This window comes from Zingiber officinale, chromosome 9B (genome assembly GCF_018446385.1).
Source record: "Zingiber officinale cultivar Zhangliang chromosome 9B, Zo_v1.1, whole genome shotgun sequence".
In the NCBI taxonomy this organism is placed as follows: Eukaryota; Viridiplantae; Streptophyta; class Magnoliopsida; order Zingiberales; family Zingiberaceae; genus Zingiber; species Zingiber officinale.
Window position 1 is genome coordinate 1,028,412 of NC_056003.1, and position 12,169 is coordinate 1,040,580.

Consider the following 12,169-nt stretch of genomic DNA (forward strand, 5'->3'; position numbering starts at 1 on the left):
AAAATAATATTAGTTGTATTTTAACATTTACTATTTGATTTTTGCTCTCAACTAGAACATTTGATAATTTTTATTGCTCTAGTCATAGTTGTTTTAGAAGGATAGCCTTAGTGCGATAATAAAATTATTATCGTGTGAACGTATGGTCAGGTTTTTAGTCACAGAAGTAATTTCTTATGTAAGATAAAATTGCGTACCATAGACAGTGTGATCTTACCCTTTCTTAGGGCCTCAGATTGATGGCAAAAAAGGTGAATACGCTCGCCTCCAGCGCCCCGCCAATCCGTCCTAGGGCCAACACAGAGGAGGTAAATCACGGGCGACTACTAGCCTTTGGAATAGTGACTAGCACATAAGGGAGACATTTACCTCGGCTTTGTCGAGATTCGAACCTCAGACCTCATGATGATAAAACCTTATGTGCTAGCCACTAGACCCATTCGGGGGACATCATATTGGTATAATGAGTAGTTGCTGAGTAGTCATATTGGTTTGAATACTGCTCACCAATATTCTAACTATTAGTTCAGAAATAACTACTATTAGTTGGTGCTCTGTTGGTGTCAATCCAAAACTGCTAAAGTATAGTAATTGTGAGTTTAAGGATGTTGAGCCAAACTTATTAGCTACTGTTATCACAGATACGATATCAATAGTTTAATTATGAAGATTTACTTAAATACAGTATCATTCACAGATACAACCTTATGTATACTACAAAACTAAGTAAATGTTAGTAGATAAAATAGTTTACTATGATGGTACCAATGGTATTTTATTAATAGCATAGTATACGGTATGTATTAATAAAATACGCTGTGATAACATGACAATTGTTATTTAAAAATTCTATGATACTATGATTACATTATACGAGTATATGTGAGCTCTAAAATAGGTTCTATGATTTATAGTTAACAGATAAACTAATAGAATAATAATACGCATAATCTGTTGACAGTATAACTATGATTATTTACTTTTAATATTGATAAAAGTAAATAATAATATCAGTATAATCATACCAATACTAGTGTATTACATATACTCCATTATCAGTGATAATTATTGGTAATGATACAAAATTATCATATAGTATAAAACTATCATACTAATACTTATTGTAATTATTGAACAGTATACAGTGCACGTATACTATTATTGAATGATTACAGCTGGAGTGTAACCAATAATATTTAACCAATAATACTTATACTAATTAATATTATTTACTGATACTAATATCTGATACTATATTATTGATACTATTATCAGTATAGTATCTGTATAATTATTATGTTTAGATACTATTATAATATGGATTATACTGATATACTGTACATTTATCATATAATTATGTATACATATATGTATATCATACATTTATTACTGATAGTGTAGTGAGAATAGTGTTATACCGATACGTATGGTAATAACTACGTACCATCCGTATAGTACATATTATTGTGTATACCATACATACGTATATTATATCACGTATATGTATACTCAATAATATTATACGTGATATACACAATAATATTATTGAGTATACTATAAGTATACTATGATGCATATAGTATTATATTATTGTATTATAAGTGATACTATATTATATATAGTAACATCAATAATATTAGTATACTGATACTATATTATAATATAGTATCAGTATTATACTCAATACACTATATTGTTAACAATATTATAACAGATACTATTACGTTTATTAGTATACTCAATCATACAGTATGTATTATACTGATACACTATATGGAGTTTCATACATGTATAATAATATTAGTATTAGTATGGTTATTATAATACGTATGATAATTATTAATTAATTTCATTATAACCAATTATCATGAAATACTGTTTAAAGCTCTTGTATCATTGAGTATCAGTGCTAATTATTATAATACTATGGAATACTGTATTGTAATAGTATAACTCCTGCTGTAATGTTATTTTAGTATCTGGTATAATTATACGTATTACAGATATTATACTTTTATCAATACTAAAAGTAACACTGGCGTGCCTCATGTTCACATAGTATACTTATATTGTGATCCATAATATTTGAACACTATGATCCTATACTAATATTTGTCACATTCCATAATTAGTATTTGAAACACTCATATTATATGAACAGTATTAGAAAGTCTGGAATAACTGTGTGAAACCAACTGAAGCATAGTATACTATAAGCAGTAACAGAAGCCAAGAAGTTTAGAGCTAGGCTGCTTCCATAATAAATTCAGACTTGGTCACAGTGTGTGGAAGTAAACATGGTTCTTTGCATTAATTGTTAATACCATAGTGAAGTATAGAAGTTATGAAAGATTCATTCACTGTTGGTCTTTGTAATAGTTTCTTTAGGATGAAGTAAATGAGTGGAGGATGAAGAGTGGTATAATAGAATCTTCCAAGTGATCAGGAAGTCATACATTTGAACTATTAATAAACTCTTTGGTAATTCCAAACACTGTACTGAACGTTTTATTTAGGTAGCTAACTTTAACTATATCCACTATTAAGTTCACCAAATCCCTGGTGCTTCCAGTCAAAAAATAATACCTCTGTAGTTACATTGTATATGTTACCAAAGTAATGTTTTAAAGTGCACTCTAATTAGCTATATATATAATTTTGATTATTTTGACTATATATATATATATATATGCATTATGCACTCATTTGACTGCATATAGTATGACTCATTGATACATAATTGTACTTCACTTCGGTACAAGAGCATTTTCAGCATGGGGAGTTCTTTTAAATTTGACTGAAGTAATATTGAGCCAGTTTTTATAGTTTTGTACTATTAAAGGATGCGACTTCAGTATTTCTTAAAACAATCTATAAAATATACAAGTGTTTTATCTTCTTTTTGTATTTATGTTTTTTTTTTATTTTCACATTTGCTATATCTATGAAAATGTTGATGATTAATGCTTGTGAACATACAGGTTGGAACAGTAGAGGGTAGAGTAATAAAAATGGGAATCACGAGCACATCCTTACGCAATTCTAATGGGGTCACCGTCATAGTTCCAAACTCATTCTTCTCTAGTCAGGTGAGAAATTCATTATTGCTATGCTAGAACATTAAACATTAGAAAATCAATATTTCAAATTTTTAATTGATTTGTAAGTTTCCATGTTTTAAGCTCTTGCATAGCATTATGCATTAAAAAGGTATACCGTTATTAACGGACAAAACCTTTTTTAGGTTTATAGATTTTCAATAATATATTTTTTGTGAAAGTAAAAGTTATTTTGTTATAATATTTGTAATATCTTAGTTAGTGTCTACTTAATGTTGTTGGAGTTTGACATATTTAAAATGACAGACATGTTTTGAAAATATTTTGTTTGATACCTAAATAAACACATTGCTTATTTTGGTAAATTGTGATGATTTATTCTTTCATGCTTCACGAAAATAGTTGACCGTGGTGGTTGTTGGACAAGAAACTCCACGAACTTCAGGAGTAATTCCAAGAGTTCATGATGATTGTAAGTATCTAAAAAAAAAGAATTCTTTTTTGTTTATTGAACTAAGATGCATTCACATAAGTAAGTTTGTCTATTTCAGGAAAAAAGGAGTTGAATATTACTCTACAAGTTGCACAAATTATAAAGAGAACGATGCTGAATTTGAAAAAATTGAGATTGTTTGGGGATTTAGTCTATTTTTACATGATATTTTGAATATATTTTGTTTGGTCAATGAAATTAGACAGTTGAATGTTTGATCTACAGTATTAGATGCAACCAAAAGAAGACAACTAGTATTAGATGCAATCAAAAGAAGACAACTGTATGCATTTTATGATTATTTTTTTCTATTGTATGGAAACTTAATGCTAGAAATGAGACTCGACATATGTGAATTGTGAAATATGATTATTTTTATTTTTGCAAAATTATAGAAAAAAGTAAGGCGAAATCTCCATAACTAGAGTTGTTACCATTTTCGAGGTGTTATCTTCGAGGTGATGACGTAGGAAGCCAAATGAAACTCCAGAATTCGCAGGGAACCAAGTGACTTTCAAGTACAAGACAAGAATTAAACCTGCACAGGTGTTTCGGATTCGTGATCGAACCAAAGTTGACACTCCTCTCATACATTTCGTTTGCCTGGACTCAGTCATCCTGATACAACCCCTTTAAGATCATAAGAAACGAGCAGAAAGAACAAAGAATGCATAAACATTATGTCCCTTTAAATGTTTCCTAATCAAGCAAACTAAGCCTAAATAATTCAAGATCATGTGAACATCATACAAGCAGTACGGGATCATATAAATTGTAGGGGAGAAGCTGTTTATTTTACCAATATACTTATTCAGTGCCCCCAAACGCTAATTTCCATCCAACCCTACTTTGGCAGGGGCAGATTCCATGTCCATCGTCGGGATCATGACGTGTCCTGTCTTCTTGGGGCTTAGATTTGCATCGGAGAGGGCGTCGAGGATGGGACGGAAGACAAACCGAAGGAAGACGCCTATGAAGGCGCAGCAGACAACACCTAAAAGGATCAAGAAAGTAGCGACAAGGAAACCCCACGCGCTGTTCAGAAAAAAGATCCAAAATGTATGGTAGGCTTCCTGGAAGAGACACCGGAGGAGATCTGGGGGAAGCTGTTCATGGAAGGCGGCGGACGAGTAGGAAGGGAAGTGAAAGGGGACCCCAGGCCAGGCGGCTAAGAACTTCGACAATAAAGCGGTGACGGCGTAGAGAAGGGCAGCGGCGGCAGTGAAGAGGAGGACAGGGGAGACGGCGGCCATCGGCGTCGAAAGGACTGAGACGGGGGCGGCCCTCTAGATCAGCTTCAGAAAACGTAACTTTTCGTTTCTCGATTCCCCGTTTAAATCCAATCACGGATGAACCGCTCAATAAATGCTCAATCGTTGACGTGGTCAGTTCTCGCTTCGTCGGAATGGTTAATTGGGCCGGCCCGTTAATAAATAGACTGGACGACGTGACAATAAAAAAAAATAAAGTAAATACTAACATTTGTATAAACTAATTAATCTTCAAACTATTTATAGTTTAAATTTTGTAATGTATTATCATATTAATTTGATTTAAAAAACACATACAGCTAACTAACTGTATAATTAAGAGACCAAGTTCATTCAATTAAACATTTCATCAATTTTGTTGATCTAAAATTAAATCAAAACTCTGGTTCCAAAATTTCTGACTTGGCGGATCATTAGCATCAACTCATGCTTTAAATTTCGGAATTATTACAGATTTGTAGAAATACCTAGTTACCTACTGCCACGTAGAATCGGCTCCATGCAATCGCACTCTCGGAAAGATCCCTTGACCCGGACCCAATATAGCAAGCGGATCGAACCGGGCCTTCCGCGCCACGAACCGGTTCCATTCCCCACCGAAGTGGCTGCGCCAATGGAGCAGGGAAGGTTGCTGCGCCAGGTACTGCTTTGCCCCAATCCGCTCGGCGGAGGCAGCCCCCACTATCCGGCGGTTTCGGCGGACGATGCCGGCGAGGCACTCGGCGGAGCAGATCGCCGGAGCGGCGGACTGAAGCACCCCGACGATGTATATCAGGTCCTCCGTATCAGGTAACACCGCCGATGTGTTTGTGTCCCATCTACAGTTTGCAGTTCTTAGTTTCGGAACTCGATGGAAGAAAAAAACGCATTTTTTTTTTTTTGGTCACTCTTACTTGTTCTTGAGAATAGGGTAAATGAGGATTGGGCCTTTGAATTGATTTAGTGACATGTTGTCCATCAATAGGTCCTTGAACTCTTTGATTCCAAATTTGGGCACAAACATGTTGAGCCATGGGTGGGGAACTTCCCAGAGTCCCCTAGCCCTCAAGCTCATCTCTTCCATCCTAACCCTGTTTAGGAAATCGAAGTAGGATACCTCCACACTGTAAATATAGGGTTGCAGGTAGCTCATCTGTGTGGTTATTTTCTCCACGGTCTGTAATGGCAATAAAAATTGCAGCTTTGTTGATTTTGATGGAAGAATTGGTTCTTATGAGGCTAGAAGCTAGAATTACTTACTTGTTCTACAACGGAGGGTTCAACTTGGAAATCATGAACAGCAAACTCGATGCAGTAGTAGACGTTGGACAAGTGAAATGATGGTACTGAATGAAGAGGAGCAGGGAAGGCAATGGAGGAGCTGAGAAGTGATTCTTCATTTGGAACTACGAACCCTTCAAGATAGTCCACCAAATCTGGCATTGAAACCAACAGCTCTTGGTCCTTGATGAAGATGTCAAAATCATCATAAAAGGCTCTGAACCATTTCACCTAAAGTTATGACAAAAGTCAATTTCACAAGCGCGTCAACAACTTGATTGATGCTTTGAAAAAAGAAAATTGCGATTCAGAATTACTTTCTCTGGAGCGTCCTGGAGTAGGATTCTTGCCCTTGTTATGATCCCAAACTGGCCTAACCCACCAAGAACTGCAAAGAAAAGCTCTGAACTTTTGGTGGGTGAGCATGTTATCAAGTCTCCCTTTCCTGTTAGAATCCGAGTTTATTATCAAATGAAGCACATCAGAGGAAAAAAGGTAATAGGATTGTTGTTGTTGTTTAATTCCTTTTTTTTTTTTTTTCATTTCAAGTTACCTGTCACCACATCTAGTTCAAGAACATTGCTGATTTGAGGCCCATACTTGAAGGTTTGGCCACTGATGCCACCATTGGAGAGAGTCCCTCCAATGCTGAGGTAAAGGTAGTCGGTCCAAGACCTTGGAGCCAATCCAAACTTTAAGCTCTCCTCTAAAAGCTCCACCCAGAGAGCACCACCACTAACATCAGCATAAGAGAAGCCATGCTCATCATCTAATTTCTTGTGAATGTGAATGTCAGAAGGGAGAGAGTCCATTTCTATGACAATTCCATCAAGGGCTTGAGATTGCGCATGGATAGAGTGCCCAGCTCCTCTTGCTGCAACTGTTACTTTGCTGAAGGATGAAGCAGAGAGGAAGGTGAGGAGAAGTGAGATGTCGTCTGTGGATTGAGGCCTCAGAACTGCAGAGGGAGGGCTGAATATAATTCTTCCAAAGTCTATGGATGATGTGTTGGTGGTTTGGAGAAGGCTTGAGGAACCAAAGTCCATTGGACTCTGGATGAACTTGCATGGAGAACAGATTGCCAATATGATGATGAGAATATTGATCTTAGTAAAGATGAAAGCAAACTCCATAGAGAACAACTTGCTCAAGCTGATTATGAAAACTTGGGACCTCAATTGGAGTGGAATCTAATGGATTGCATGGCATTCTTTAGAAAGCAAAAAATCCATTGCTCTGCTTCTTCTTAGCCACTGTTTCAACTGCAAAAGGAGTGATTTTGCAGTAGAAAAGCTTAGTTTGCGTGTCTAGTGAGAAGATTATGATCATGCTTATATATCAGGTGAAGAACAGCAAAAACTAATGTGCTATAAGTTAAAGAGAAAAAAACAAAAGAAGTTCTAGACAAAAGGAGAGTATCAGAGAGAAAGGTGAAAGGTATATGAGAAAGATATTGAACAGGAAAGGAGAGGCAATCAGCAACTGGATAGGATGCAAGATAACGAGCATAGCACAAAAGTATCTCTCTAGCTCCTTAAAACAATGAGAAGATGAAGATGGAAGAGGCCCACAGTAAAAAAATATATATGAGCAAGAAGGGAGACAAGAACCAAACAATCTTTTCAATGAAAAGGGAAAGAGGATAGATCTTACTCTGCTGTGGGGCAAGAGAGTTCTAGGTCCTTGTACAGAATCTAATGGGGCCCCAAATCCAGGAAGAAGGAAGCATGTGAACCTCCTGACCTCCCATTTACTAAGATCAACGCCTCATTTCCCCTTATTGGGTTCTTTCTTCCTCCTGCAAACATAATAGAGGGACAGTATTAGGACAGACTTCTAACGAAGGTAAAGGTTTTGTTGTTAAATATATTTCATCACTACCCTTATGCTTGTTCTCATCCACCTGCACAGCAGCACAGGTTAGCGTGCTGGCTGTCACCACAGTGATGGATTCAGACTTTAAAGTGTAACCTTCCTTGGTCTGTGATTTCTCCTGTTTCTGTTGACCTGGTCCACTTAGTTAGATGGTTTAGATTGCACAGGAAGCAAATCTTTTGCAGTGTACTGTTCTGAGTAGATTAGTGGCAGGGTCCCCATCCAGCGACAGTGATGATGATTGGCCACCACTCATCCAAGAAGATGTCCATAGATTGTATGGCTGGAAACTGAGAACTTTGCGACAGCCATTCTTTTCCTTGCAGAGTCCTTGTAATCAATTGCTATTGGGGAAAGATTTATATCTTAATTACTTTCATTTAACAGATTAAGCTCTAGAACTAATGGCTTTTAACTCGACTTTTTTTAATACTGTAAGAAAGCACAGTTCATGAGTTCTACGACTGTATCTTTTTAATCTTCTAATTTAATTGGAGTTGACCTTAACAAATATAAATAACAAATTCAATTTGCAAACAGAATTGGTTGCTCTTTCTGTTTGACATTTTTCTTTATCTAAGATTGAATTGAGCCTGATCTTATTATTATTGTTTCTTTCAGATTTAAATATGAAGAATACACAAAAACTTTGATGTGTTCACATATCAAGGAAAGCTGAAGAAGATGTCAATGGTTGGCATGAGGTAACTAAAGGGTGTGATGTCTATCCCTAACTAGATTTTGATTAGGTTCCTTTCGAGAAAAGATTTAGGATCTTGTTGAACTTATTTTATGATCTAAAGTTAAAAAAATTAAGATGCAGGCAGTGAGATAAAGACATTCGTTTATCAATCTTGCAAGCATGCATTCATCTCTTTAATATCTCATTAAACTTGTTGGTATATGAAGTCACTGACAGCAATAGGCTTACTGCCTTTGCTAAAAGATGTTCATATGAAGCTCTCATTGGGCTTAAAATAAATGGTCGGGTAGCAAATTGTCAACATCAAGTTCATTTCATAATCTTCAAAAATCAAATTTTGCAGGCTCTAAATTCCTTTAGGCAATCTTCCCTCACAATATAGCCATGTCCTTTCAGACTAGCTGCTGAGTCAGCATATGGGACCGACCCAGAACCTTGCCTACTGTATACTGCACTGCACTGTTTTATTTTCTCAAGAAAAGTTCTCTTCTTCCTTTTCTGAGACCAGAACCAGATGGCTCAGTGAATCCTCTCCTATTAACATGATCTGTACATAAAGAGCAGGCATATCTTTTCACCACTTTTTCTCCCTTTCTTCTGAAAGTATTCATAAACATGATGAGAACTAGCCTTTTGTCTTGGACCAAAGAATAAAACTTCTAAACCGTCTGTGGGTGGTCCTTGAACTGCTGTTTCAACCAACAAAACATTTCCATGTTATGTCAACTGTGGAAGGCCCTTTCCTCTTGTCCTCATTAATGATGTTTATGGCTTGATTATATTTAACTTTTCTTTCCCCTCATTTTTCAGAAAATTCTTTCAGGTAATATTATCTACCTACTTTTGATGCATCACTAGGAGACTGCGATAAGCACCTAAGAAGGGTAGATTACTGTCACAGTGCAGATCTTGCTTTAAGATCAGATCGACTCAGGCAGGATTTCAGGTGACATCAATCAGATCAAATCTGCCATTTCAAAAGTGCCCCCTTATGCCTTCCGACTCATACATAACGCGAATAATTTAGCAAAGCCAAAGTAGTAATTGAGGATTACATCACTAATAAAGGCACTTAGTTCTGTCTGTGTGCTAGAATTTTTTTAACGAGGAAATGAAAACCCCGATCGAACAAGTGCACTCCAGCTGAGAATCAACTGCACTTGATCTTCTATATATGAGTTCCTGAGTTGGCCCCTCCCTTGGTTTGAGTTTCGAGTTGATTCGGATCAAAGGTATCTCAAGTTGAATCGGTTTGACTATGATTCCTTAAAAATGATTTTCAATCTCGGATATACTTTAGAACAGACTCAGGACAAGTTGCTCTCCTACAAGATTTGAGTTGATTTGTTGGCCCCATAGCTTTACATTCATAATCTAGGAGCCTAGAAAAGAAAAGATTTCCCCAACTATTTCTCTTGTCGATTAGTCCCCCTACCTTTAGGTGAAGTTTATCATTAACTCATTCAATAAAAATTGATGCAAGAACAAACAAAAAATTAATTGGTAGTACAAAAGTTATTTTTTTTCTTGAAAAGAATAAAATAATAAAAGGTGGAAGTATTTTTTCTTCCTTTTCTCTACTAGACGTTGCTTCTTTGTCCTACATAATGATATCTCAAATCACCTCTCCTTTCATTTTGGAACATAAACAAAACAAGTATATATTTAATGATTAAAGAATAATTAGCAACAGCATCTTTGGTCATCAACGCTGGGTGGATTGGATCGATAATCTGGGTGATTAATGCCGAATCAAATTTTCTTTAGTCAGAATGATTAAACTAAACTATGAACTACAACACCCTTGAAAGGTGATTAAACTAGAATTTTTTGTGGCGTGGATTTTACGAAAAAGTAAATATTTATTTAATCTCCATTTTGCTTCTACCCTACAAGTGTGCTGTTTATTTTAATCTGAACGTCACTAATTCGGCACGGACGATGATATAATTGCTATAATTAATTTGGTTATTTCTTGATTGAATTTAATTGCAAATCAGGATTGGTCATCTCTATTTAACACTATGCAGCTCAGCATACTCGTACTCGAGGATAAAGTCTGTGAAAAAGTTCATTAATAAAGTAATTCCTGCAATTCCTGTTCATTAATTTTCGTAAATGGAGAGAGAGAGAGAGATGACACAGTGCCCTGCAAGTGGTCAGTTTGTCCTAACAAGCAAAGGGTGCCCCACATGTCCACAATGCCTTGGAAAAAAGGAACAGGGTCCAAATCTGTACACTGTTGTGCTCTGTTGGCTTCATTTGATATCTTACGGAATGCTTAGTTGTCGAGATTTCCTCTATCTTTCCTTTTGTATCATTTATGTGCAACAAAACAAAATAAAATCATAAGAATTGCACCAATTTGGTCAATCTGCTTTACATTTATGATTAATATTCTTCTTCAAGATCACTGGTTCAACTATTTTATTTGATAGTAGTAGAAATCTATTGTAGTTATAATGATTCATCCTAGAACTAGAAGCCAAAGCAAAAAATAGTGTGGTTCAATATTTCTCTTGGTACAAGGCAATTTATTGAATTCTGGAGTTATTGCATTTGTATTGATCGATATATCTGTCAGCATCAGTGATAGTCTTATTCTAGTCATCCACAAATACAACATCTATATTGGCACTGTTGGAAACTGATAGAATCAGAATCATGTTAACTATATCGATACTGTCACTTCTTAGCGTTACCTTTCTAAGGAACCACAATCATGATTATCCACTTCTTAGCTCACTTAAAACATATACTCTTCATGGTTAAATATACTGCAGATTGTAAAAAATATGTTTACTTCACAGAATATTACTTGTCGTGGAACATCAACGAGCAGGTGGAGTAGGATGTATCTCCATGAACTGTGTTTGTGGCATCTATGAAGGTTGGTCTTGTCAGCTGAAGAGTATTATCACCTTGGCTCAGCAACATAACAACAGTCTCAGACATGGTCGGCCTTGCAGCAGCAGCAGCAGATTGTGTGCAGAGGAGCTATTTTAACATCATTTTCACTTCCTTTAGAGAAAATTCACTAGGATCTAAGGTTTTGTCCACTAGCTCAATCAATTGATCGCGTTCATATAATTTCCAAGCCTGTCTTGGAAAAGGTAGACAAAGAGAATCAAAACACAAGATGATATACATGAACATATGAATCTTGCCATCTAATTGATGTTGCAAGTTGTTACAAGCAACTCTTTGGAGTTCAAACTGGAGATTGCAAAAGGGTTATTGTGATTAGCCATTCAAGGAGATACTGAGTGACAGGTTCAAGTTTTACATCATTGCTTTTCCGGCCACTTATTATTTAGAGAACAACTCCATAGCAGTATGTATAATGTGTCAACCTTCTCAGAAAGTTGCCCATGATTGCTTACTCAGGTGCTGAATATCAATCCCCTACATGATACAACAGTATTGAGAATTTGAAACAACTAGTTACAAATATTGTGGTTGATAAATTATCGAGGAAACAAACATGTCAGCATGCACTGTGAAAAAT

General features: G+C 35.9%; 1 protein-coding gene and 1 long non-coding RNA gene across 2 annotated transcripts; one reads left to right on the forward strand and one right to left on the reverse strand.

Annotated features, from left to right (window-relative positions):
- Window positions 1–5,155: 5,155 nt before the first annotated feature.
- On the reverse strand, window positions 5,156–7,881 carry LOC122023740 (cytokinin dehydrogenase 3-like). Its single transcript, XM_042582035.1, has 5 exons — window positions 6,637–7,881; window positions 6,401–6,528; window positions 6,063–6,314; window positions 5,717–5,979; window positions 5,156–5,641 (listed from the first exon to the last, which is right to left on the reverse strand). The coding sequence occupies exons 1-5, from the start codon at window positions 7,214–7,216 to the stop codon at window positions 5,299–5,301; spliced, it is 1,566 nt and encodes a 521-aa protein (XP_042437969.1). The 5' UTR covers window positions 7,217–7,881; the 3' UTR covers window positions 5,156–5,298.
- Window positions 5,475–10,863, forward strand: LOC122023741. Its single transcript, XR_006123224.1, has 3 exons — window positions 5,475–5,612; window positions 8,580–8,662; window positions 10,692–10,863. It is a non-coding gene; the product is annotated as an uncharacterized LOC122023741 (long non-coding RNA).
- Window positions 10,864–12,169: the final 1,306 nt, after the last annotated feature.